The sequence below is a fragment of the Chelonia mydas genome, chromosome 2 (genome assembly GCF_015237465.2).
Source record: "Chelonia mydas isolate rCheMyd1 chromosome 2, rCheMyd1.pri.v2, whole genome shotgun sequence".
NCBI classification, from domain to species: Eukaryota; Metazoa; Chordata; order Testudines; family Cheloniidae; genus Chelonia; species Chelonia mydas.
Window position 1 is genome coordinate 260,254,953 of NC_057850.1, and position 23,892 is coordinate 260,278,844.

Sequence of the window (23,892 nt, forward strand, 5' to 3'; positions counted from 1 at the left end):
ATGGTCAGTTTTCCCAATGGAAAGCGGTAAATAGTGGAGTCCCCCACCAATCTGTACTGGGACCTGGGCTCTTTAACATATTCATAAATGACCTAGAAAAATGGGTAAAGGGTGAGAAGGCAAAGTTTGCAGATGATGCAAAATCACTCAAGGTAATTAAGTCCAAAATTGACTGCAAAGAATGACCAAGGGATCTAACAAAACTGGGTGACCAGGCAACAAAATTCCAGATGAAATTCAGTATTGATAAGTACAAAGTAATGCACCCTGGAAAACATAATCCCAACTATACATACAAAATGAGGGGGTCTAAATTGGCTGTTACTACCCAAGAAGGAGACGTTGGAGTCATGTTCTCTGAAAACATCTGCTCCATGTGCAGAGGCAGTCAAAAAAACCTAACAGAATGACAGGAACTAGTAGGAAAGGGATTGATAACGAAAATATCTGCCACTATAGAAATCCATGCCGTGCAGTTCTGGGCACCCCACCTGTAAAAAGATATATTAGAAATGGAAAATGTACAGAGAAGCTAACAAAAACGTATGGAACAGCTTCCACACAAGGAGAGATTTAAAAGACTAGGGTTGTTCAATTTAAAAAAGAGATGACTAAGGGGACTAGGATAGAGTCTATACAATTATGAATGGTGTTGAGAAAGGGAACAGGGCCGTGTTACTGACCTCTTCACATAACACAAGAACTAGAGGTGATCCGATGAAATGAATAGGCAGCAGGTTTAAAACAAACAAAAGGAAGTATTTTTTCACACAACTCATGGTCAACCTGTGGAACTCCTTGCCAGAGGATGTTGCAAAGGCCACAAATATACCAGGGTTCAAAAAAGAATTAGATAAGTTGATGGAGGATAAGCCCATCAATGGCTATTAGCCAAGATGATCAGTGACTCAATCCCCATGCTCTGGGTGTCCTAAAACTCTGACCACCAGAAACTGGGAGTGGAGAAGAGGGGAGGATCACTGGATGATTGCCTGTTCTATTAATTCCCTTTTAAGTACCTGACACTGGCCATGGACCATTGGTCTGACACAGTGTGGCCGTTCTTATGTTCTTATGGCTGGGGTTCAATTTCAGTTGATGATTTTTACAAACACATTAAAAATCAGAGAACTCATGAAAATATTTCAAACAGTCTAAATTCTTTTTTATCTAAGTGTCAGTATAAACATGTTCAGAGAGGGGGCCTGTAACTGAAATGTTAGGGGCTGAATCTCACCCCTGTACAGAGGCAGCACACAAAACACCATCATTTAAATCCACTTAAAGACGTATTTTAAGGACTTAAGTGGGTTTAAAGTGGTGCCTTGGCCTGGTGCTGACTCTCTGCACTGGGTGATTTTCACCCTAAGAGAACAAAACAAAAAAATCCCATATTTGTAACCACGTGTAAAATAGAGACGAAAATATTTTATTGTGACTCATTGAAATACAAGTGCAAACTGTGAGCATAGTTTTTAAAGACAAACCAATTTAGAGTTCGAGAAAGCAGAATCCAGACCCGATCTTGCATGTACAATTCTAATATTTGTTACCAGGAAACTATTCCTTTTCTAATACTTCCGAAGAACAAAGAGAAGGCTCGTTCGGCTCTCTCACTTTAAAGGGCATGTATCTCCCGCAGTCTTCTCCAAGCTTTGGCAACCAATGTATCAGTAACTTAGAAAAAGTCTCACTCTACCAGGATGTAAAAATTACCATTAATTTGTTTATTTCATATATTTTTCACTACAACTGTCTAATATTTCGTGCATCAGAGCCATGGATTACCTGCTCAATTTCATCATAAATCAAAACAGAATATAAAATAATTCTGATGTATCTCTAAACAACGTTTGTTTAATTTTGAGAGGTTTATACTACAGCAGTGTCCTAAGACATGTTTTCACAATAAGGTGTCTTTGGTACAGATTTCTCAGTAAGTAATATCAGTAAAGAACAAATGCTAATTAATGATTTGACTTACTGATCTCTGTATAAACGTTCTGCACTAGTATAGGGTGAGGACATATGAACTGTTGAGATGCAGGATTTAGGAATTCGTAGTTATGAAACACTGAAATTCCTTTAATGACTTTTTAGAGATTGAGGGAAACACACACATTAGATGGGAGTTTGCCATGTGAGGTGTTAGCAGACAAAGCCAACATGCCTTTGGGCTGCAGAGCCGTCCTGTCCCAGAGCAGGGAGGTGACAGGGCTGGCTAGAAATCTTGGAGAGATCACTCCTGGAATGGTGCTTTCAGATCTTGGCATTTCACTACCAGAAAAGGTGAATTATAGGGGTGCTGGAGAAGAGCAGTAAAATGGATTGGGCATTTGGAAGAACTGAATTGCTTAGGATGGGCCAAAGATTTATACGTAGGTATAACTGGGTGAAATTGAAGAAAAGAACAATTAGGGTAACAGGACATTTTCCTAACAGAGAGTGGGGCTTTCATCAACAAACAGCTGGTTTCCATCAGTGATTTGTTTAAGACCGAATGGAACAAAACATTGGAGTAGATACTGTCAGAAACAATCCTCCAAAGTCTCAATCCCCCAAGACCTGGAGACAACGGGGACATAGGCTCTGAAGTCACGTGGAGTACGTCTGCACAGCATTTTGGAGCAAGCATCCCAGCCTGGGCTAGCAGGTCTCACACTAGTGCTCTAAAAACAGCTTTAGAGACAGCTCTGGGAAGTTTCAGCTCGAGCTGAAGCTTGGATACCGAAGCCTGAGGGTTTGGGTGGGCTTTTATCAACCTGGGCTGAGAGACGTGCTCCCGCGCACTCCAAAATGCCGTGTAGACACACCCTGAGCCGCTTTGAAAATTTTACTTAAGAAGAGTTAAAAGTTCTTTTCCCTCCATCTCTAATTCCTGAGCCTCTACAAAGCCTGGTAAAACCACACGAGAACCAGAAAATAGATGTAGCTCAGTTACCATCATTTCTGAACCGCAGACATTTTGGCACTCGGAAACCTGGAAATGAGAAAGAGAAACCCCAGGAATTAGGGTTTTTTGTATCAACCTTGGATTTTTGTTTTTTCTCATAAGATTTCTGTATTTCTATCAATTCTCTCAGCTCATCCTCCCCTTTTTCACACTGACATGGTCTTTCACCTTTCTTACACAACATGTCTTTTGCCTTCTGAAGCTTCTCAGCCTTTTCATACACCTCATTAGTGTAGAATGGTTGGTCTTTATGCTCCTCCTCCACCATACGAGCAATCTTAGTCATCAGCTTCTCAGCCTGGGCAGTCCGTTCCGCCAATGGAGCTTTATTGTTGAAACCCCAGTATCGGCCCTGACATTGTTCGATCAGCTCCTGAAGCTGTTTGTTATCCGGGTGGGAGATATACTCCTCCAGGGTTCCACTCCGTAAGTCTTCTCGTCGGGTGAATAAGACGATTGTGTACTTCATGGCCTCGGGGCCAAAAATCTCTTGTACTCTCCTCACGGTGTGCTGGACTTCCTCCGTGAAACGGCCCAGCTGGGTCACCAGCACCAGAGCGTGGGGGCCTGGGGAGGAGAGCGCGACACAGTGACAGATCTCATGGGTGGTTTCTTCATCAGAGTGCTTGGTGTCAAAAATAGCAGGCGTGTCGATAACCACAACCTGCCTTCCATTCCAGGTCCTGCTGTCTTTACAACATTTCTGAGTAACGGGCGTTGCCTCCAGTACAGACGTAAACTTCTCCTCCCCAAGGATGGTGTTTCCTGTTGCACTTTTCCCTCCTCCACTCTTACCGACGAGGATGATCCTCAGTTCGGATTCCCCAGTGGATCGGCTGCCGCTCCCCGGCCCTGTTGGGAACAAGTGTGACAGATTCAGAACATCACTGCGCAGGTACTAAAGAGGTGGCAGAGAACTAAGATTTGTGGCCCTGTGCTCACACTTGGCTTAATGCTTTAACTTTCTATGGAAGGGTAAATGGGTGGAGAAGGGGGCTACCGATCAAGTCAGTAAATCCTAGAGGTCTTGGATCCAAATGAGTCCTGCTGAAAGTGAAGTGAGCTTACGTCTCATCCTAGTGAACCTTTATACACAGAAAATCATCGCACAGCACAGCACTTTGCACCATCGGGTTAGGACAGACCTAGGACTGGAGGACTGGGGAGTGCTGCAGTTCAGGACAGAGGCCTGTTAATGAAGCTGTGTTTGGTCCCAGACAGAAGCAGCAGACGAGGACGGGAGTTTATTGGCACAGCTGCGGGGCCAAGGCTGGAGAAGCGCAGGATTCAGGAAGGGGGGCTGATTTGAAATGAGGGCTGGCACAGGGTAAACTGGGGCTATAGAGGTGGATAGGGAGGGAAGGCTGCAGCCCCAGGATTGAAAGGGGAGAGGTGCTGTGAAATCAGATTGAGGTTCATGGGCGGATCTTTGGGATACGTGTGCATGTCACTTGACTCTGTGCCCAATGTGGGGAGTGAAAGACCCCCAGCAGCAGGCCGGGCCCTTTCTGAGAGATTGGCAGCATCCCCAAGAGGAGGTAACCCCAGCGCCCACCCTGCAGCACACCTGATCCAGCCAGTTCTCAGTAACAATGTCTATGGAAGGGGTCGGCAACTTTTGGCACCCAGCCCGTCAGGGTAAGCCGCTGGTGGGCTGGACGGTTTGGTTATCTGGAGCGTCCGCAGGCACGGAGCCCCGCAGCTCCCACTGGCCGTGGTTCACCGTTCCCAGCCCATGGGAGCTGTGGGAAGCGGCCTGGGCCGAGGCTCCGTGCCTGCGGACGCTCCAGGTAAACAAGCTGTCCCGGCCCGCCAGCGGCTTTACCCTGACGGGCTGGGTGCCAAAGGTTGCCGACCCCGGTCTATGGACCCAGCAGATCCTCCTAATTACCAGCAGGCGCAGTATCCCGTATCTCAGTAAGATCAAGGAACTAGCAACGTCCCTCCGCCAAGACACAGCTGTCTACACCCAACGTGCTGGACTCCTCCCAGCCAGGGACCGGGCCCGGCCATGGAGCAGAGACAGCTGGTGTCAGTGACAGAATGGGGGACACATGGGGCACAGAATGGGGGACACATGGGTCTGTCTGTGGGGTTGGAGGTCACTGACCACAGCACAGGCGTCTCCAGGCTCGGTGCTGGTAGCTCCGTGTGCCAATGGGGAGCGTGCTGAGCTGCTGCTCCTCAGCATCACCCTCCCCGGGCACCTGCTGCCTGGCTACCAGAGGCGGGGCAGGGCAGGGAAGGGAGAAGGCAGAGGGGAGGGTGATGGATGCAGGGGTGAAAGTAAGTTCGAGGAGTTACCGGTACGCCGGAGTCCTGTGCAGGGGGCGTGGCCTCAATCAGAAGAGGCGGGGCCTTAAATCCCCGGGCCCTTTAAATCTTGATTTAAAGGGCCTGGGGCTCCAGCTGCGGTAGTGGCGGCTGGGAGCCCGGGGCCCTTTAAATCACCTCCGAGCTACCAGCTGCAGAGGCGGCTGGGAGCCCCGGGGCTCGGGAGCGATTCAAAGGGCCCAGGGCTCCCGCTGCCGCCACCGCAGCGGAGCCCTGGAGGCTCCCGGCTGCCACCGCTACCCTGGGGCTCTGGGCTCTGGCAGAGCTTTAAAGGGCCTGGGGCTCCACTGTGGTAGCGGCTGCCGGAGCCCCGAGCCCTTTAAATCCCCGTCGGAGCCCTTCTGCCCGAGCCCTGGGGTAGCGGCAGCCGAGCTCTGTCGGGGATTTAAAGGGCCCCGGGGCTCCAGCTGCTGCCAGCGCCCCAGCCCTTTAAATCCCCGCCACAGCCCCGCCACCGCTACCCCAGAGCTTTAAATTGCCGTCTGGGAAAGCCGGTCCCGGTACGGCACACCGGCTCTTGCTGGTACAAGGTACCGGCTTACTTTCACCTCTGGGTGGATGTGAGGGAGGGGCCCCAGCAGAGAAGCAGAGGGGCCGGGGGCGGGGCTGGTAACCGGTGTGAGCGGGGGGCTCACAGGAATGGAGAGTAGAGGGAATAGGGGGTGCGGGAGGAACCTAGGGCTGAGAGGAGCTGCCGGGTCCCAGTCCCACCACCAGGGCAGACTGAGCCCCTGCTGCCACTGCTCGCGGGAAGGGGTGGGATGGGGTGTGGCCTGAGCTCCTGCAGGTAGCCAGGGCTGAGGGGGAAGCTGGAGGAGGAAATGGGGGCCTGTGAGGGGAGCTCCCCTCTCGAGGGTGTGGAGCCCAGAGCTCAAGCTGATACCTGAGAGCAAGGAGGGGGCTGAAGAGAGATAATGAGAGGTTGGGAGGGCGAGGAGGTGGCAGTGGACATGGGGCTGGAATGAGCGAGGAGGGAGGGAGGAGAGGGTCGCAGTGACCGCAGGGGTCACTGGAAGGAGTTGGGGACACAGTAAGAGGAGCGGGAAGGGGAAGGGGAGGCTGGCGGTCTGAGATTTGAGCTCGAGCACTCATTCTGCACACAGAATAAAACAGAGACCGCCGGCTGCCGCTCCCACTCCCCTGGAGCAGGGGTTCCTGCCTGGGGGTCCCTGCTGACACCATCTCTGTGTGTCGGGGTGGGGGCATGGTGTGTGTGTGTGATCTGCTGACACCCCACGTCAGCTCTGTGAGGGTGGTGGCGAGACCCTGCACCCAGGGCCCGGGGCCGGGGTGGTGATCGGGCCGGATTTCCAATTAGGCACAGTAGGCACATGCCTGGGGGCACTGGCGTTCTAGGGCTGCCTACAAGTTAAAAGTGGGTTAAAAGTTTCATTTTTATGGAAAACACGAGGGTCAGTGGTAGGAGGGGATGGGCACTGAAAATGCTGTCCCTAGAGGTGCATAAGGTACAAATCTGTCCCTGAGTGGTCGTGGTAGGTGCTCTGCTCAGAAGAGAGTGAGGTGCGTCCTCTTGGGCAGGCCCCACCTGCCTGAAGGCTGGGCGCAGTGATCCAGAAAGGAGGGAGGCCCCAGCCTGCACAAAGAGGAGCAATGGCAGGACCCCACCAGCCCAGCACCCAGCCCTTGTGTGGCTGGCCCCTGCCATCACCACCCTCGGCCTGGGCACGGCTGCAGCAGCAGAGCCATGGCACGGGGTGAAGAGGGAGACAAGCATTAAACCAAGAGAGGGGAAACTGCATAACAAAAGAATTATAAACAAAAGAAATTCCCCTCATACAAGTCCTGCAGTGCAATCTCTTAATTGTGAAAGAGCAACATACAAATGTAGAATTATTTTTTGTGACATAACTGCACTCAAAAACAAACCAGTGTAAAACTTTAGCACCTACAAGTCCTCTCAATCCTACTTCTTGTTCAGGCGAAGGCTCAGACAAACAAGTTTGTTTACATTTATGGGAGATAATGCTGCCCACTTCTTATTTACAATGTCACCTGAAAGTGAGAACAGGCGTTCGCCTGGCACTTTTGTAACTGGCATCGCAAGGTATTTACGTGCCAGAATGCTAAAAATGTGTATGCCTCTTCATGCTTCAGCCACCATTCCAGAGGACATGCTTCCATGCTGATGATGCTCATTAAAAAAATAATGCAATAATTAAATTTATGACTGAACTCCTCAGGGGAGAATTGTATGTCTCCTGCTCTGTGTTTACCTGCATTCTGCCATATATTTCATGTTCTAGCTGTCTCAGATGATGACCCAGCACATGTTGTTCATTTTAAGAACACTTTCACTGCAGATTTGACAACACACAAAGAAGGAACCAATGTGAGATTTCTATAGATAACTACAGCACTCGACCCAAGGATTAAGAACCTGAAGTGCCTTCCAAAATCCGAGAGGGACGAGGTGTGGAGCGTGCTTTCGTAAGCCTTAAAAGAGCAACACTCCGATGTGGAAACTATAAGAACCCAAACCACCAATAAAGAAAATCAACCTTCACCTGGCAGCATCTGACTCTGATGATGAAAATGAACGTGTGTCAGTCCATACTGCTTTGGATTGTTATTGAGCAGAACCCATCATCAGCATGGACACATGTCCTCTAGAATGGTGGTTGAAGCATGAAGGGACATATTAATCTTTAGCACATCTGGCACATAAATATCTTGTGATGCCGGCCACAACAGTGCCATGCCAACGCCTGTTCTCACTTTCAGGTGACCCTGGAAACAAGAAGCGGGCAGCATTCTCTCCCGCAAATGTAAACACACTTGTTTGTCTGAGCCATTGGCTGAACAACAAAAAGAACTGAGTAGACGTCTAGACTCTAAAGTTTTACAGTGTTGTATTTTTGAGGGCATAATTCCACATTCGTAAGTTCAACTTTCATGATAAAGAGATTGCGCGACAGTGCTTGTATGAGTTAAATTGAAATATTATTTCTTTTGTTTCTTTTTTACAGTGCAAATATTTGTAATAATAATAAATATAAAGTGAGCACTGTACACTTTGCATTCCGTGCTGTAACTGAAATCAATATATTTGAAAAATGCGGAAAACATCCAAAAATATTTAAATAAATGTATTCTATTATTACAACACGCTTAATCATGATTAATTTTTTAATCGCTTCAGAGTCCTAGTTTTTTCATTTTTACAATTAGGCTGGATGGTGAAATGGGGGAAGGAGGGGACAAGCAAGGAGGGTGAGCCTGGGTATGACAACTGGCCACGTGTGCTCTAAAACAATTTCAGTACAAGGACCTCAGTTCAGGAAAGAACTTAACTTTAAGTGTGTGCTTAAGGACTTCGCTGAATGGGTGCCTAGAGAGGGAGAAAAGACAGACTAAGGCCTGATCTACACTGGCGGGGGGCAGGGAATCGATCTAAGTTACGCAACTTCAGCTACGTGAATAACATAGGTGAAGTCGACGTACCTAGTTCTACTTCGTGTCTTCACTGCGGTAAGTTGCAGCTGACACTCTCTTGCCGACTCCGCCTGCACCTGTTGCCCCGGTGGAGTACCGGAGTCGACGGGAGAGTGCCTGGTGGTCGATTTGTCGCATCTAGACTAGACACGATAAATCAACCCCCGCTGGATCGATCGCTGCCCGTCGATCCAGCTGGTAATGTAGACAAGCCCTGAGAGTGGTCAGAGCTTGCTAGGTAGGTGAGAAGAGTTAAACTCTTATGAGATGTTGCTAATAAAGGTGGAAAGTGGGCAGTGGCCGGTGAAAGTGGAGATCTCAGGCGGGGTTTTTGAGAAGGATGATGGCAGACTTAATGAGGGGAGTAATCAGTGGATCATGAACGATGATTGCTGCAATATTGGAGACAAGTGGTGGGAGGTCGTGAAAGAGCTACATGAGTTTAGGAGGACATATCACAATCCTTAAACACTGAGTTTCACGTAATGGAGTACGTAGTCAGGGAAATGGTATGACCATCCAGTCTAATAGTTCTTTCTCCAGCATCTCATCTTTATATTTCATTGGTGCTGATCCTTGTCTCCTCCCCACCAAATAGAAATGAATTTACCTCTGCAGTCCGTGAAAGCAATCTCACAGGCATGTCTACAATTAAGTGACATCAGAGTGAGGGACACTTCAATTAAAAGCCTCTCAAGAGTGTGACAAACTGGTTGCTTAATGGAAATAGTTGTTTAGTATTGGTGGAGTTGAACTGGATTCAGTACGTTTGGGAATACTTTGGAGGTAATTTCAAGACCTGCTTGCCTGATAAGTTGATCTCTTGTAAAGGTTTCACTGTATGTGATGTTGGTAAAGAGCAATTGCTAATTTCATTTACTGACCCTTACAAAATGTTTTCCACTAAGGGCTGGTCTACACTAGAAAGTTAGGTGGACCCAGCTACATCACTCAGGGGCATGAAAAATTCACACCCTGGAGAGAAGTAGTTAAGCTGACCTAATCCCCAGTGTAGACAGCGCTAAGTCAATAGAAGAATTCTTCCATTGACCATCTACCACCTCTCGGAGAGGTGGATTTACCACCGGGATGGAAGAACCCCTCCTGTCAGTGTAGGAAGTGCCTACACTGATCTGCTACAGCTGTGCCATTGTCACATTTCTAGTGCAGACATAGCCTGAGAGAGGTGCGGGTCTCCGAGTGGCTCAGATGCAGGATTTAAGACTTAAGCAAGTTTGAAAATGTTACCCTTAGTCTCCAGGTGCTACAGGAAAACAAACGCTTATGAGTCTGCTGGGTGACAGAGCAGCAAAATTCCTTGCATGACTTTTTAGAGTCCGTGGGGGTGTTAGGGAAACAATTTAGAAGTAAGTTTGCAATGTGACATGTCAGCAGAAAAAGCAATATGGCTTTGGGCTGCAGGGGCAAAATGTCCACCAGCAGAGAGCTGAGAGAGCCCCTAGGCTTGATTACAATTGGAATATTGCATTCCAATCTCAACACTTCATCACCAGGCCGGGTAAGTTACAGGGGTTCTAGAAAGAAAAGGAGGACTTGTGGCAACTTAGAGACTAACCAATTTATTTGACCATAAGCTTTCGTGAGCTACAGCTCACTTCATCGGATGAAAGCTTATGGTCAAATAAATTGGTTAGTCTCTAAGGTGCCACAAGTACTCCTTTTCTTTCATGGTAAGTAGATCTAAGTACGTCGACTTCAGCTATGCTATTCACGTAGCTGGAGTTGCGTATCTTAGATCGACCCCACGGGGTAGTATAGACAAGCCCTAAGGAACCTAACATACAATGAAACTTACCCTCGTTTAATCCTTTCTGCAGTTTTGCTTTTTTCCTCTGGGATTTCTCTTTTTCCATGGATGAGTCCTCTTCCCCTTGAATTCCTCCCTGTATATCCATTTTCATATCATCTTCCACTTCGCCCATCTTATTTTTACTTTCACCTGTCTCACCTTCTTTTCGAAACTTCTCAGGTGCTTTACACACCAGATGGTCTTTATGCTCCTCCTCCACCATACGAGCAATCTTAGTCATCAGCTTCTCAGCCTGGGCAGCCCGTTCATCCCGTGTAGCTTTATTGTTGAAAGCGCAGTATCGGCCCTGACACTGTTCGATCAGCTCCTTAAGCTGTTTGTTATCCGAGTGGGAGATATACTCCTCCAGAGATCCACTCGGTAAGTCTTCTCTGTGGGTGAATAAGACGATTGTGTACTTCATGGCCTCGGGGCCAAAAATCTCTTGTACTCTCCTCACGGCGTGCTGGTCTTCCTCCGTGAAATGGCTCAGCTGGGTAACCAGCACCAGAGCGTGGGGGCCTGGGGAGGAGAGCTCCATACAGCGACTGGTCTCATGGGTGGTTTGTTCATCAGAGTGCTCGGTGTCAAAAAAAGCAGGCGTGTTGATAACCACAACCTTCCTTCCATTCCAGGTCCTGCTGCCTTCACACCATGTCTGAGTAACAGCCGTTTCCTCCAGTACGGACTCCAACTTCTCCTCCTTCTCTTCTCCAAGGATGGTGTTTCCTATTGCACTTTTCCCTCCTCCACTCTTACCGACGAGGATGATCCTCAGTTCCGATTCCCCAGTGGATTGGCTGCCGCTCCCCGGCCCTGTTGGGAACAAGTGTGACAGATTCAGAACATCACTGCGCAGGTACCAAAGTGGTAGCAGAGAACTAAGATTTGTGGCCCTGTGCTCACACTTGGCTTAATGCTTTAACTTTCTATGGAAGGGTAAATGGGTGGAGAAGGGGGCTACCGATCAAGTCAGTAAATCCTAGAGGTCTTGGATCCAAATGAGTCCTGCTGAAAGTGAAGTGAGCTTACGTCTCATCCTAGTGAACCTTTATACACTGGAAAATCATCGCACAGCACAGCACTTTGCACCATCGGGTTAGGACAGACCTAGGACTGGAGGACTGGGGAGTGCTGCAGTTCAGGACAGAGGCCTGTTAATGAAGCTGTGTTTGGTCCCAGACAGAAGCAGCAGACGAGGACGGGAGTTTATTGGCACAGCTGCGGGGCCAAGGCTGGAGAAGCGCAGGATTCAGGAAGGGGGGCTGATTTGAAATGAAGGCTGGCACAGGGTAAACTGGGGCTATAGAGGTGGATAGGGAGGGAAGGCTGCAGCCCCAGGTTTGAAAGGGGAGAGGTGCTGTGAAATCAGATTGAGGTTCATGGGCGGATCTTTGGGATACGTGTGCATGTCACTTGACTCTGTGCCCAATGTGGGGAGTGAAAGACCCCCAGCAGCAGGCCGGGCCCTTTCTGAGAGATTGGCAGCATCCCCAAGAGGAGGTAACCCCAGCGCCCACCCTACAGCACACCTGATCCAGCCAGTTCTCAGTAACAATGTCTATGGAAGGGGTCGGCAGCCTTTGGCACCCGGCCCGTCAGGGTAAGCCGCTGGTGGGCTGGACGGTTTGGTTATCTGGAGCGTCCGCAGGCACGGAGCCCCGCAGCTCCCACTGGCCGTGGTTCACCGTTCCCAGCCCATGGGAGCTGCGGGAAGCGGCCTGGGCCGAGGCTCCGTGCCTGCGGACGCTCCAGGTAAACAAGCTGTCCCGGCCCGCCAGCGGCTTTACCCTGACGGGCTGGGTGCCAAAGGTTGCCGACCCCCGGTCTATGGACCCAGCAGATCCTCCTAATTACCAGCAGGCGCAGTATCCCGTATCTCAGTAAGATCAAGGAACTAGCAACGTCCCTCCGCCAAGACACAGCTGTCTACACCCAATGTGCTCGACTCCTCCCAGCCAGGGACCGGGCCCAGCCATGGAGCAGAGACAGCTGGTGTCAGTGACCTGCTCCCACGCACAGAATGGGGGACACATGGGTCTGTCTGTGGGGTTGGAGGTCACTGACCACAGCACAGGCTGTCTCCAGGCTCGGTGCTGGTAGCTCCGTGTGCCAATGGGGAAGGTGCTGAGCTGCTGCTCCTCAGCATCACCCTCCCCGGGCACCTGCTGCCTGGCTACCAGAGGCGGGGCAGGGCAGGGAAGGGAGAAGGCAGAGGGGAGGGTGATGGATGCAGGGGTGAAAGTAAGTTCGAGGAGTTACCGGTACGCTGGAGTCCTGTGCAGGGGGCGTGGCCTCAACCGGAAGAGGCGGGGCCTTAAATCCCCAGGCCCTTTAAATCTTGATTTAAAGGGCCTGGGGCTCCAGCTGTGGTAGTGGCAGCTGGGAGCCCGGGGCCCTTTAAATCACCCCCGAGCTACCAGCTGCAGAGGCGGCTGGAAGCCCCGGGGCTCGGGAGCGATTCAAAGGGCCCAGGGCTCCAGCTGCCGCCACCACAGCGGAGCCCTGGCCCTTTAAATCACCAAGGAGCCCTGGAGGCTCCCGGCTGCCACCGCTACCCCGGGGCTCTGGGCTCTGGCAGAGCTTTAAAGGGCCTGGGGCTCTGCTGTGGTAGCAGCTGCCGGAGCCCTGAGCCCTTTAACTCCCCATCGGAGCCCTGCTGCCCGAGCCCTGGGGTAGCGGCGGCCGGGCTCCCTCAGGGATTTAAAGGGCCCTGGAGCTCCAGCCGTTGCTACCGTCTCAGCCCTTTAAATCCCCGCCACAGCCCCACCGCCGCTACCCCAGGGCTTTAAATTGCTGCCTGGGAAAGCCGGTCCCGGTACGGCACACCGGCTCTTGCTGGTACAAGGTACCGGCTTACTTTCACCTCTGGATGGATGTGAGGGAGGGGCCCCAGCAGAGAAGCAGAGGGGCCGGGGGCGGGGCTGGTAACCGGTGTGAGCGGGGGGCTCACAGGAATGGAGAGTAGAGGGAATAGGGGGTGCGGGAGGAACCTAGGGCTGAGAGGAGCTGCCGGGTCCCAGTCCCACCACCTGGGCAGACTGAGCCCCTGCTGCCACTGCTCGCGGGAAGGGGTGGGATGGGGTGTGGCCTGAGCTCCTGCAGGTAGCCAGGGCTGAGGGGGAAGCTGGAGGAGGAAATGGGGACCTGTGAGGGGAGCTCCCCTCTCGAGGGTGTGGAGCCCAGAGCTCAAGCTGATGCCTGAGAGCAAGGACGGGGCGGAAGAGAGAGAATGAGAGGTTGGGAGGGCGAGGAGGTGGCAGTGGACATGGGGCTGGAATGAGCGAGGAGGGAGGGAGGAGAGGGTCGCAGTGACCGCAGGGGTCACTGGAAGGAGTTGGGGACACAGTAAGGAGCGGGAAGGGGAAGGGGAGGCTGGCGGTCTGAGATTTGAGCTCGAGCACTCATTCTGCACACAGAATAAAACAGAGACCGCTGGCTGCCGCTCCCACTCCCCTGGAGCAGGGGTTCCTGGCTGGGGGTCCCTGCTGACACCATCTCTGTGTGTCGGGGTGGGGGCATGGTGTGTGTGTGTGATCTGCTGACACCCCACGTCAGCTCTATGAGGGTGGTGGCGAGACCCTGCACCCAGGACCCGGAGCCGGGGTGGTGATCGGGCCGGATTTCCAATTAGGTACAGTAGGCACATGCCTGGTGGTGCTGGCGTTCTAGGGCTGCCTACAAGTTAAAAGTGGGTTAAAAGTTTCATTTTTATGGAAAACACGAGGGTCAGTGGTAGGAGGGGATGGGCACTGAAAATGCTGTCCCTAGAGGTGCATAAGGTGCAAATCTGTCCCTGAGTGGTCGTGGTAGGTGCTCTGCTCAGAAGGGAGTGAGGTGCGTCCTCCTGGGCAGGCCCCACCTGCCTGAAGGCTGGGCGCAGTGATCCAGAAAGGAGGGAGGCCCCAGCCTGCACAAAGAGGAGCAATGGCAGGACCCCACCAGCCCAGCACCCAGCCCTTGTGTGGCTGGCCCCTGCCATCACCACCCTCGGCCTGGGCACGGCTGCAGCAGCAGAGCCATGGCACGGGGTGAAGAGGGAGACAAGCATTAAACCAAGAGTGGGGAAACTGCATAACAAAAGAATTATAAACAAAAGAAATTCCCCTCATACAAGTCCTGCAGTGCAATCTCTTAATTGTGAAAGAGCAACATACAAATGTAGAATTATTTTTTGTGACATAACTGCACTCAAAAACAAACCAGTGTAAAACTTTAGCACCTACAAGTCCTCTCAATCCTACTTCTTGTTCAGGCGAAGGCTCAGACAAACAAGTTTGTTTACATTTATGGGAGATAATGCTGCCCACTTCTTATTTACAATGTCACCTGAAAGTGAGAACAGGCGTTCGCCTGGCACTTTTGTAACTGGCATCGCAAGATATTTACATGCCAGAATGCTAAAAATGTGTATGCCTCTTCATGCTTCAGCCACCATTCCAGAGGACATGCTTCCATGCTGATGATGCTCATTAAAAAAATAATGCAATAATTAAATTTATGACTGAACTCCTCAGGGGAGAATTGTATGTCTCCTGCTCTGTGTTTACCTGCATTCTGCCATATATTTCATGTTCTAGCTGTCTCAGATGATGACCCAGCACATGTTGTTCATTTTAAGAACACTTTCACTGCAGATTTGACAACACACAAAGAAGGAACCAGTGTGAGATTTCTATAGATAACTACAGCACTCGACCCAAGGATTAAGAACCTGAAGTGCCTTCCAAAATCCGAGAGGGACGAGGTGTGGAGCATGCTTTCGTAAGCCTTAAAAGAGCAACACTCCGATGTGGAAACTATAAGAACCCAAACCACCAATAAAGAAAATCAACCTTCACCTGGCAGCATCTGACTCAGATGATGAAAATGAACGTGTGTCAGTCCATACTGCTTTGGATTGTTATCGAGCAGAACCCGTCATCAGCATGGACACATGTCCTCTATATTGGTGGTTGAAGCATGAAGGGACATATTAATCTTTAGCACATCTGGCACATAAATATCTTGTGATGCCGGCCACAACAGTGCCATGCAAACGCCTGTTCTCACTTTCAGGTGACCCTGGAAACAAGAAGCGGGCAGCATTCTCTCCCGCAAATGTAAACACACTTGTTTGTCTGAGCCATTGGCTGAACAACAAAAAGAACTGAGTAGACGTCTAGACTCTAAAGTTTTACAGTGTTGTATTTTTGAGGGCATAATTCCACATTCGTAAGTTCAACTTTCATGATAAAGAGATTGCGCGACAGTGCTTGTATGAGTTAAATTGAAATATTATTTCTTTTGTTTCTTTTTTACAGTGCAAATATTTGTAATAATAATAAATATAAAGTGAGCACTGTACACTTTGCATTCTGTGCTGTAACTGAAATCAATATATTTGAAAAATGTGGAAAACATCCAAAAATATTTAAATAAATGTATTCTATTATTACAACACGCTTAATCATGATTAATTTTTTAATCGCTTCAGAGTCCTAGTTTTTTCATTTTTATAATTAGGCTGGATGGTGAAATGGGGGAAGGAGGGGACAAGCAAGGAGGGTGAGCCTGGGTATGACAACTGGCCACGTGTGCTCTAAAACAATTTCAGTACAAGGGCCTCAGTTCAGGAAAGAACTTAACTTTAAGTGTGTGCTTAAGGACTTCGCTGAATGGGTGCCTAGAGAGGGAGAAGAGACAGACTAAGGCCTGATCTACACTGGCGGGGGGCGGGGAATCGATCTAAGTTACGCAACTTCAGCTACGTGAATAACGTAGGTGAAGTCGACGTACTTAGTTCTACTTCGTGTCTTCACTGCGGTAAGTTGCAGCTGACACTCTCTTGCCGACTCCGCTTGCACCTGTTGCCCCGGTGGAGTACCGGAGTCGACGGGAGAGTGCCTGGTGGTCGATTTATCGCATCTAGACTAGACACGATAAATCAACCCCCGCTGGATCGATCGCTGCCCGTCGATCCAGCTGGTAATGTAGACAAGCCCTGAGAGTGGTCAGAGCTTGTTAGGTAGGTGAGAAGAGTTCAACTCTTATGAGATGTTGCTAATAAAGGTGAAAAGTGGGCAGTGGCCGGTGAAAGTGGAGATCTCAGGCGGGGTTTTTGAGAAGGATGATGGCAGACTTAATGAGGGGAGTAATCAGTGGATCATGAACGATGATTGCTGCAATATTGGAGACAAGTGGTGGGAGGTCGTGAAAGAGCTACATGAGTTTAGGAGGACATATCACAATCCTTAAACACTGAGTTTCACGTAATGGAGTACGTAGTCAGGGAAATGGTATGACCATCCAGTCTAATAGTTCTTTCTCCAGCATCTCATCTTTATATTTCATTGGTGCTGATCCTTGTCTCCTCCCCACCAAATAGAAATGAATTTACCTCTGCAGTCCGTGAAAGCAATCTCACAGGCATGTCTACAATTAAGTGACATCAGAGTGAGGGACACTTCAATTAAAAGCCTCTCAAGAGTGTGACAAACTGGTTGCTTAATGGAAATAGTTGTTTAGTATTGGTGGAGTTGAACTGGATTCAGTACGTTTGGGAATACTTTGGAGGTAATTTCAAGACCTGCTTGCCTGATAAGTTGATCTCTTGTAAAGGTTTCACTGTATGTGATGTTGGTAAAGAGCAATTGCTAATTTCATTTACTGACCCTTATAAAATGTTTTCCACTAAGGGCTGGTCTACACTAGAAAGTTAGGTGGACCCAGCTACATCACTCAGGGGCATGAAAAATTCACACCCTGGAGAGAAGTAGTTAAGCTGACCTAATCCCCAGTGTAGACAGCACTAAGTCAATAGAAGAATTCTTCCATTGACCAGCTACCACCTCTCGGAGAGGTGGATTTACCACCGGGATGGAAGAACCCCTCCTGTCAGTGTAGGAAGTGCCTACACTGATCTGCTACAGCTGTGCCATTGTCACATTTCTAGTGCAGACATAGCCTGAGAGAGGTGCGGGTCTCCGAGTGGCTCAGATGCAGGATTTAAGACTTAAGCAAGTTTGAAAATGTTACCCTTAGTCTCCAGGTGCTACAGGAAAACAAACGCTTATGAGTCTGCTGGGTGACAGAGCAGCAAAATTCCTTGCATGACTTTTTAGAGTCCGTGGGGGTGTTAGGGAAACAATTTAGAAGTAAGTTTGCAATGTGACATGTCAGCAGAAAAAGCAATATGGCTTTGGGCTGCAGGGCTAAAATGTCCACCAGCAGAGAGCTGAGAGAGCCCCTAGGCTTGATTACAATTGGAATATTGCATTCCAATCTCAACACTTCATCACCAGGCCGGGTAAGTTACAGGGGTTCTAGAAAGAAAAGGAGGACTTGTGGCACCTTAGAGACTAACCAATTTATTTGAGCATAAGCTTTCATGAGCTACAGCTCACTTCATCGGATGCACTAGAGAACAGCAATAAAACTGATTGGCATTTTGGAAGGATGGACTTGTTGGGTGGCTCAAGGATTTATAACTAAGAATAATGGTTTAATACTGAGTCAAAAGAAAATGTAAGATAACAGGAAACCTTCCTAACAGATGGAACCATCTCATAAGTGATAAAAACCCCATCAAAAACTTGCATAAAACTCATTTGAAAAAAAAAATGGAGACTGCAGAGTAGGGAACAATCCTCCAACATTTTCCAATATAGACATTCAATGTGAATTAGTAGGTCTCTTCCATCCACCTCTAATTTCATTGACGCTATGAAATCTGGTGAAAACACACAGGAGAACTACAAAATGGATGTAATTCAATCCCGATCATCACTGGGACAGCGCTGAGCACCTTGAACAGTGGGCTTGTCTACTATCTGCCGGATCGGCAGGCAGCGATCGATCCAGCGGGGGTCAATTTATCGAGTCTGTACTAGACGCGATAAATCGACTGCTGAGCACTCTCCCGTTGACTCCGGTACTCCAGCAGAACGAGAAGCGCAAGTGGAGTCGATGGGAGAGCGTCAGCTGTCGACTTACTGCAGTGAAGACACCATGGTAAGTATCAGAGTAGCAGCCGTGTTAGTCTGTATTCGCAAAAAGAAAAGGAGGACTTGTGGCACCTTAGAGACTAACCAATTTATTTGACCATAAGCTTTCGTGAGCTACAGCTAACTTCATCGGATGAAAGCTTATGGTCAAATAAATTGGTTAGTCTCTAAGGTGCCACAAGTACTCCTTTTCTTTCATGGTAAGTAGATCTAAGTACGTCGACTTCAGCTATGCTATTCACGTAGCTGGAGTTGCGTATCTTAGATCGACCCCACGGGGTAGTATAGACAAGCCCTAAGGAACCTAACATACAATGAAACTTACCCTTGTTTACTCCTGTCTGCAGTTTTGCTTTTTTCCTCTGGGATTTCTCTTTTTCCATGGATGAGTCCTCTTCCCCTTGAATTCCTCCCTGTATATCCGCTTTCGTATCATCTTCCACTTCGCCCATCTTATTTTTACTTTCACCTGTCTCACCTTCTTTTCGAAACTTCTCAGGTGCTTTACACACCAGATGGTCTTTATGCTCCTCCTCCACCATACGAGCAATCTTAGTCATCAGCTCCTCAGCCTGGGCAGCCCGTTCATCCCGTGTAGCTTTATTGTTGAAAGCGCAGTATCGGCCCTGACACTGTTCGATCAGCTCCTTAAGCTGTTTGTTATCCGAGTGGGAGATATACTCCTCCAGGGATCCACTCCGTAAGTCTTCTCTGTGGGTGAATAAGACGATTGTGTACTTCATGGCCTCGGGGCCAAAAATCTCTTGTACTCTCCTCACGGCGTGCTGGTCTTCCTCCGTGAAATGGCCCAGCTGGGTAACCAGCACCAGAGCGTGGGGGCCTGGGGAGGAGAGCTCCATACAGCGACTGGTCTCATGGGTGGTTTGTTCATCAGAGTGCTCGGTGTCAAAAAAAGCAGGCGTGTTGATAACCACAACCTTCCTTCCATTCCAGGTCCTGCTGCCTTCACACCATGTCTGAGTAACAGCCGTTTCCTCCAGTACGGACTCCAACTTCTCCTCCTTCTCTTCCCCAAGGATGGTGTTTCCTATTGCACTTTTCCCTCCTCCACTCTTACCGACGAGGATGATCCTCAGTTCGGATTCCCCAGTGGATTGGCTGCCGCTCCCCGGCCCTGTTGGGAACAAGTGTGACAGATTCAGAACATCACTGCGCAGGTACTAAAGAGGTGGCAGAGAACTAAGATTTGTGGCCCGGTGCTCACACTTGGCTTAATGCTTTAACTTTCTATGGAAGGGTAAATGGGTGGAGAAGGGGGCTACTGATCAAGTCAGTAAATCCTAGAGGTCTTGGATCCAAATGAGTCCTGCTGAAAGTGAAGTGAGCTTACGTCTCATCCTAGTGAACCTTTATTCACAGAAAAACATCGCACAGCACAGCACTTTGCACCATCGGGTTAGGACAGACCTAGGACTGGAGGACTGGGGAGTGCTGCATTCAGGACTGAGGCCTGTTAATGGAGCTGTGTTCGGTCCCAGACAGAAGCAGCAGACGAGGACGGGAGTTTATTGGCATGGCTGTTTGGCCAAGGCTGGAGAAGCGCAGGATTCAGCAAGTTGGGGCTGATTTGTCATGAGGACTGGAGCAGGGTGAATTGGGGGTAAGGAGGGAAGTATGGAGCCCCAGGATTGAAACAGGACGGGTTGCTGAGAGTTCAGACTGAGGTTCATGAATGGATCTTCAAGACACATTTGCATGTCACGTGATTCCATGCCCTCTGTAGGAAGTGAAAGATTCCCGGGATTGTATTCAATTCCAAACACGAAACCAGCATGCACGGCCATGAATTCTGCTACTGCTTGGCAAGAGTACAAAAATATACAGTATCTAGCCAGCTGTTCGGGATAAACCGATGGCTGGGGCAACAGGGGATACTGCAATTCAAGACTAACGTGCATAAGCAGAGCCACGTAGGAAGCCCAAGAACTGAAACAGGAAGCTGGGTGGCAGGCGAGAACCGAAGTTCCTGAGCCAAGCTGCAAGAAAATTTTTCTTATCACCTAAGAGCACTGGCCCATTACTCTTGGTATAGCGGTGGGTGTTTTGTTTAGCTGTGTCTCGTGTTGGGAGGGAATACTTTGGTAGAAGGGATGATGGAAGACTGGCAGCCTGTGGGGTAGTGCTAAGGCTGATACATGTTGTTAGGATATAGATATTCAGGCCTGTCTGTAAAGGCCTATACTCTTAAGAATTTAGGTGTATTCTTATCACTTGGCTAGTTACAGAGGTATAAAAGAAAGAATCAAAAGCACTGTCTGCCGGTGTAAGGGCCTTCTCTCCCTGTGACAGTCTGAGGCCCTGTTCTTAGGCTAAGGCCTTTGGCTAAGCAGCAGAGGCAGCCATAAGCTGGGAAGCGACCAGTCACCTCCTCACATTGCAAACTAGTCACATTGAAAGAAGTTGCTATTGGGCTGTTAGGATACAATCCTGTCCTGATAGTGCCTATCACCTCCAGAGAAAGGGAAGTGCCTAGAAAATGTAAAAGGAAACTTAGTTTGATAGCATCCTGTCTGGCAAGAACTCACTTATCAATAGCTGGGATGTGAAATCCTCACTTCTGTATTGTTTTGTCATTAGAGTTCCCGCTTTGCTATTGTTTGTCTGTATAATCTCTGTCTGGTTCTGGGATTGTTCCTGTCTGCTGTATAATTAATTTTGCTGGGTGTAAACTAATTAAGGTGGTAGGATAGAACCGGTTACATAATCATGTTACAATATGTTAGGATTGGGTAGTTAAATTTCAAGAAAATGATTGGTTAAGGTATAGCTAAGCAGAACTCAAGTTTTACTATACAGTCTGCAGTCAATCAGGAATGAGTGGGGTGGGTGTGTGTGTGGGGGGGAAATGGGAACAGGGAATGGGGGTAAGGCAATTGGAATCATGTTTTGCTAAAGGGGGAAATGGGAACAGGGAATGGGGCTGGGGAAATTGCAATCATGTTTTGCTAAGGGCAGGAATGGGAACAGGGACACAGGTGTAAGGCTCTGTGGTGTCAGAGCTGGGAAGGAGGATACTAAGGAAGGAAACTGGAATCATGCTTGCTGGAAGTTCACCCCAATAAACGTCGAATTGTTTGCACCTTTGGACTTAGGGTATTGTTGCTCTCTGTTCATGCGAGAAGGACCAGGGAAGGAAGCGGGTGGGAATAAGCCCCCTAACACATGTGAGCTGGAGTCATGGTAAAGTGTGTACCTGCGGATGGAGGGGTAGAGATTACGTTCTGGCATGTGGTTTAACTTTTCATTTTTTTGCTTTTGTGGGTTTGTCAGTCATATTGTGTGTAGGAAACTGACTGCTTCACTGAAATGTTTTTGTGTATGAATCTCCCACGTTTTTAAAGGCTTACGTGGGAGTGGAGCGGTGCGAAGACCTTTCAGGAGAAAGCTAGAGGTTCAGATGCCAAGGAGAAGAGGTTCTATGTCAGCAGCTGCACATGAACCTTAAGAACATAAGAACGGCCACACTGGGTCAGACCAAAGGTCCATCTAGCCCAGTGTCCTGTCTTCCGACAGTGGCCGGTGCCAGGTGCCCCAGAGGGAATGAACAGAACAGATCGTCATCAAGTGATCCATCCCCTGTCACCCATTCCCAGCTTCTGGCAAACAGAGGCTAGGGACACCATCCCTGCCCATCCTGGCTAATAGCCATTGATGGACCTATCCACCATGAACTTATCTAGTTCTTTTTTGAACCCTATTATAGTCTTGGCCTACACAACATCCTCTAGCAAGGAGTTCCAAAGGTTGACTGTGTGTTGTGTGAAAAAATATCTCCTTTTGTTTGTTTTAAACCTGCTACCTATTAATTTCATTTAGTGGCCCCTAGTTCTTGTGTTTATGAGAAGGAATAAACAGCACTTCCTTATTTACTTTCTCCATACCAGTCATGATTGTATAGACCTCTATCATATCCCCCCTTAGTCATCTCTTTTCCAAGCTGAAAAGTCCCAGTCTTATTAATGGCTCCTCATATGGAAGCTGTTCCATACCCCTAATCATTTTTGTTGCCCTTTTCTGAATCTTTTCTAATTCCAGTACGTCATTTTAAAGATAGGGTGACCAGATTTGCACACAGTATTCAAGATGTGGGCATATCATGGATTGATATAGAGGCAACATGATATTTTCTGTCCTATTATCTATCCCTTTATTAATTATTCCCAGCATTCTGTTCGCTTTTTTGACTGCTGCTGCACATTGAGTGGATGTTTCCGAGAACTATCCACAATGACTCCAAGGTCTCTTTCTTGAGTGTTAACAGCTAATTTAGACCCCATCATTTTATATGTATCGTTGGGATTATATTTTCCAATGTGCATTACTTTGCATTTATCAACATTGAATTTCATCTGCCATTTTGTTGCCCAGCACCCGGTTTTGTGAGATCTCTTTGTAGCTCTTTCCAGTCTGCTTTGGACTTAACTGTCTTGAGTACTTTTGTATCATCTGCAAATTTTGCCACATCACTGTTTACGCCTGTCATAAATATAAAGGGAAGGGTAAACACCTTTAAAATCCCTCCTGGCCAGAGGAAAAATCCTTTCACCTGTAAAGGGTTAAGAAGCTAGGATAACCTCGCTGGCACCTGACCAAAATGACCAATGAGGGGACAAGATACTTTCAAAAGCTGGGAAGAGGGAGAACATCAAAGGCTCTGTGTCTGTCTGGGTGAGGCTTTTGCCAGGGACAGAACAGGAATGGAGTCTTAGAACTTTTAGTAAGTAATCTAGCTAGATATGCGTTAGATTATGATTTCTTTAAATGGCTGAGAAAATATTCTGTGCTGAATAGAATGAATATTCCTGTCTGTGTGTCTTTTTGTAACTTAAGGTTTTGCCTAGAGGGATTCTCTATGTTTTGAATCTAATTACCCTGTAAGGTATTTACCATCCTGATTTTACAGAGGTGATTCTTTTTTACTGTTTCTTCTATTAAAATTCTTCTTTTCAAGAACTGAATGTTTTTTCATTGTCCTGAGATCCAAGGGTTTGGGTATGTGGTTGCCTATGCAAATTGGTGAGGATTTTTACCAAACCTTTCCCAGGAAGTGGGGTGCAAGGGTTGGGAGGATTTTGGGGGGAAAGACGTTTCCAAACAATGCTTTCCCAGTAACCCAGATAAACGTTTGGTGGTGGCAGTGGAAGTCCAAGGGCAAAGGGTAAAATAGTTTGTACCTTGGGGAAGTTTTAACCTAAGCTGGTAAAAGTAAGCTTAGGAGGTTTTTCATGCAGGTCCCCCATCTGTACCCTAGAGTTCAGAGTGGGGAAGGAACCTTGACAACCCCCTTTTCCAGAACATTTATGAATATGTTGAACACTACTGGTCCCAGTAGAGAC

At 48.5% G+C, this 23,892-nt stretch overlaps 1 protein-coding gene across 2 annotated transcripts in view; it reads right to left on the minus strand.

Moving 5' to 3' along the window:
* Positions 1-1,408: 1,408 nt before the first annotated feature.
* GIMAP8 (GTPase, IMAP family member 8) overlaps positions 1,409-23,892 on the minus strand; it is a 641,187-nt gene continuing 618,703 nt past the window's right edge. For both annotated transcript variants that reach the window (XM_043541840.1, XM_037891417.2), the window contains exons 3-5: positions 18,861-19,670; positions 10,557-11,366; positions 1,409-3,805 (exon numbers count right to left, since the gene is read on the minus strand). In XM_043541840.1, the coding sequence (XP_043397775.1) occupies positions 2,934-3,805; positions 10,557-11,366; positions 18,861-19,670 (2,492 nt within the window). In that variant the 3' untranslated portion in view covers positions 1,409-2,933. The remainder of the gene's footprint in view (positions 3,806-10,556; positions 11,367-18,860; positions 19,671-23,892) is intronic.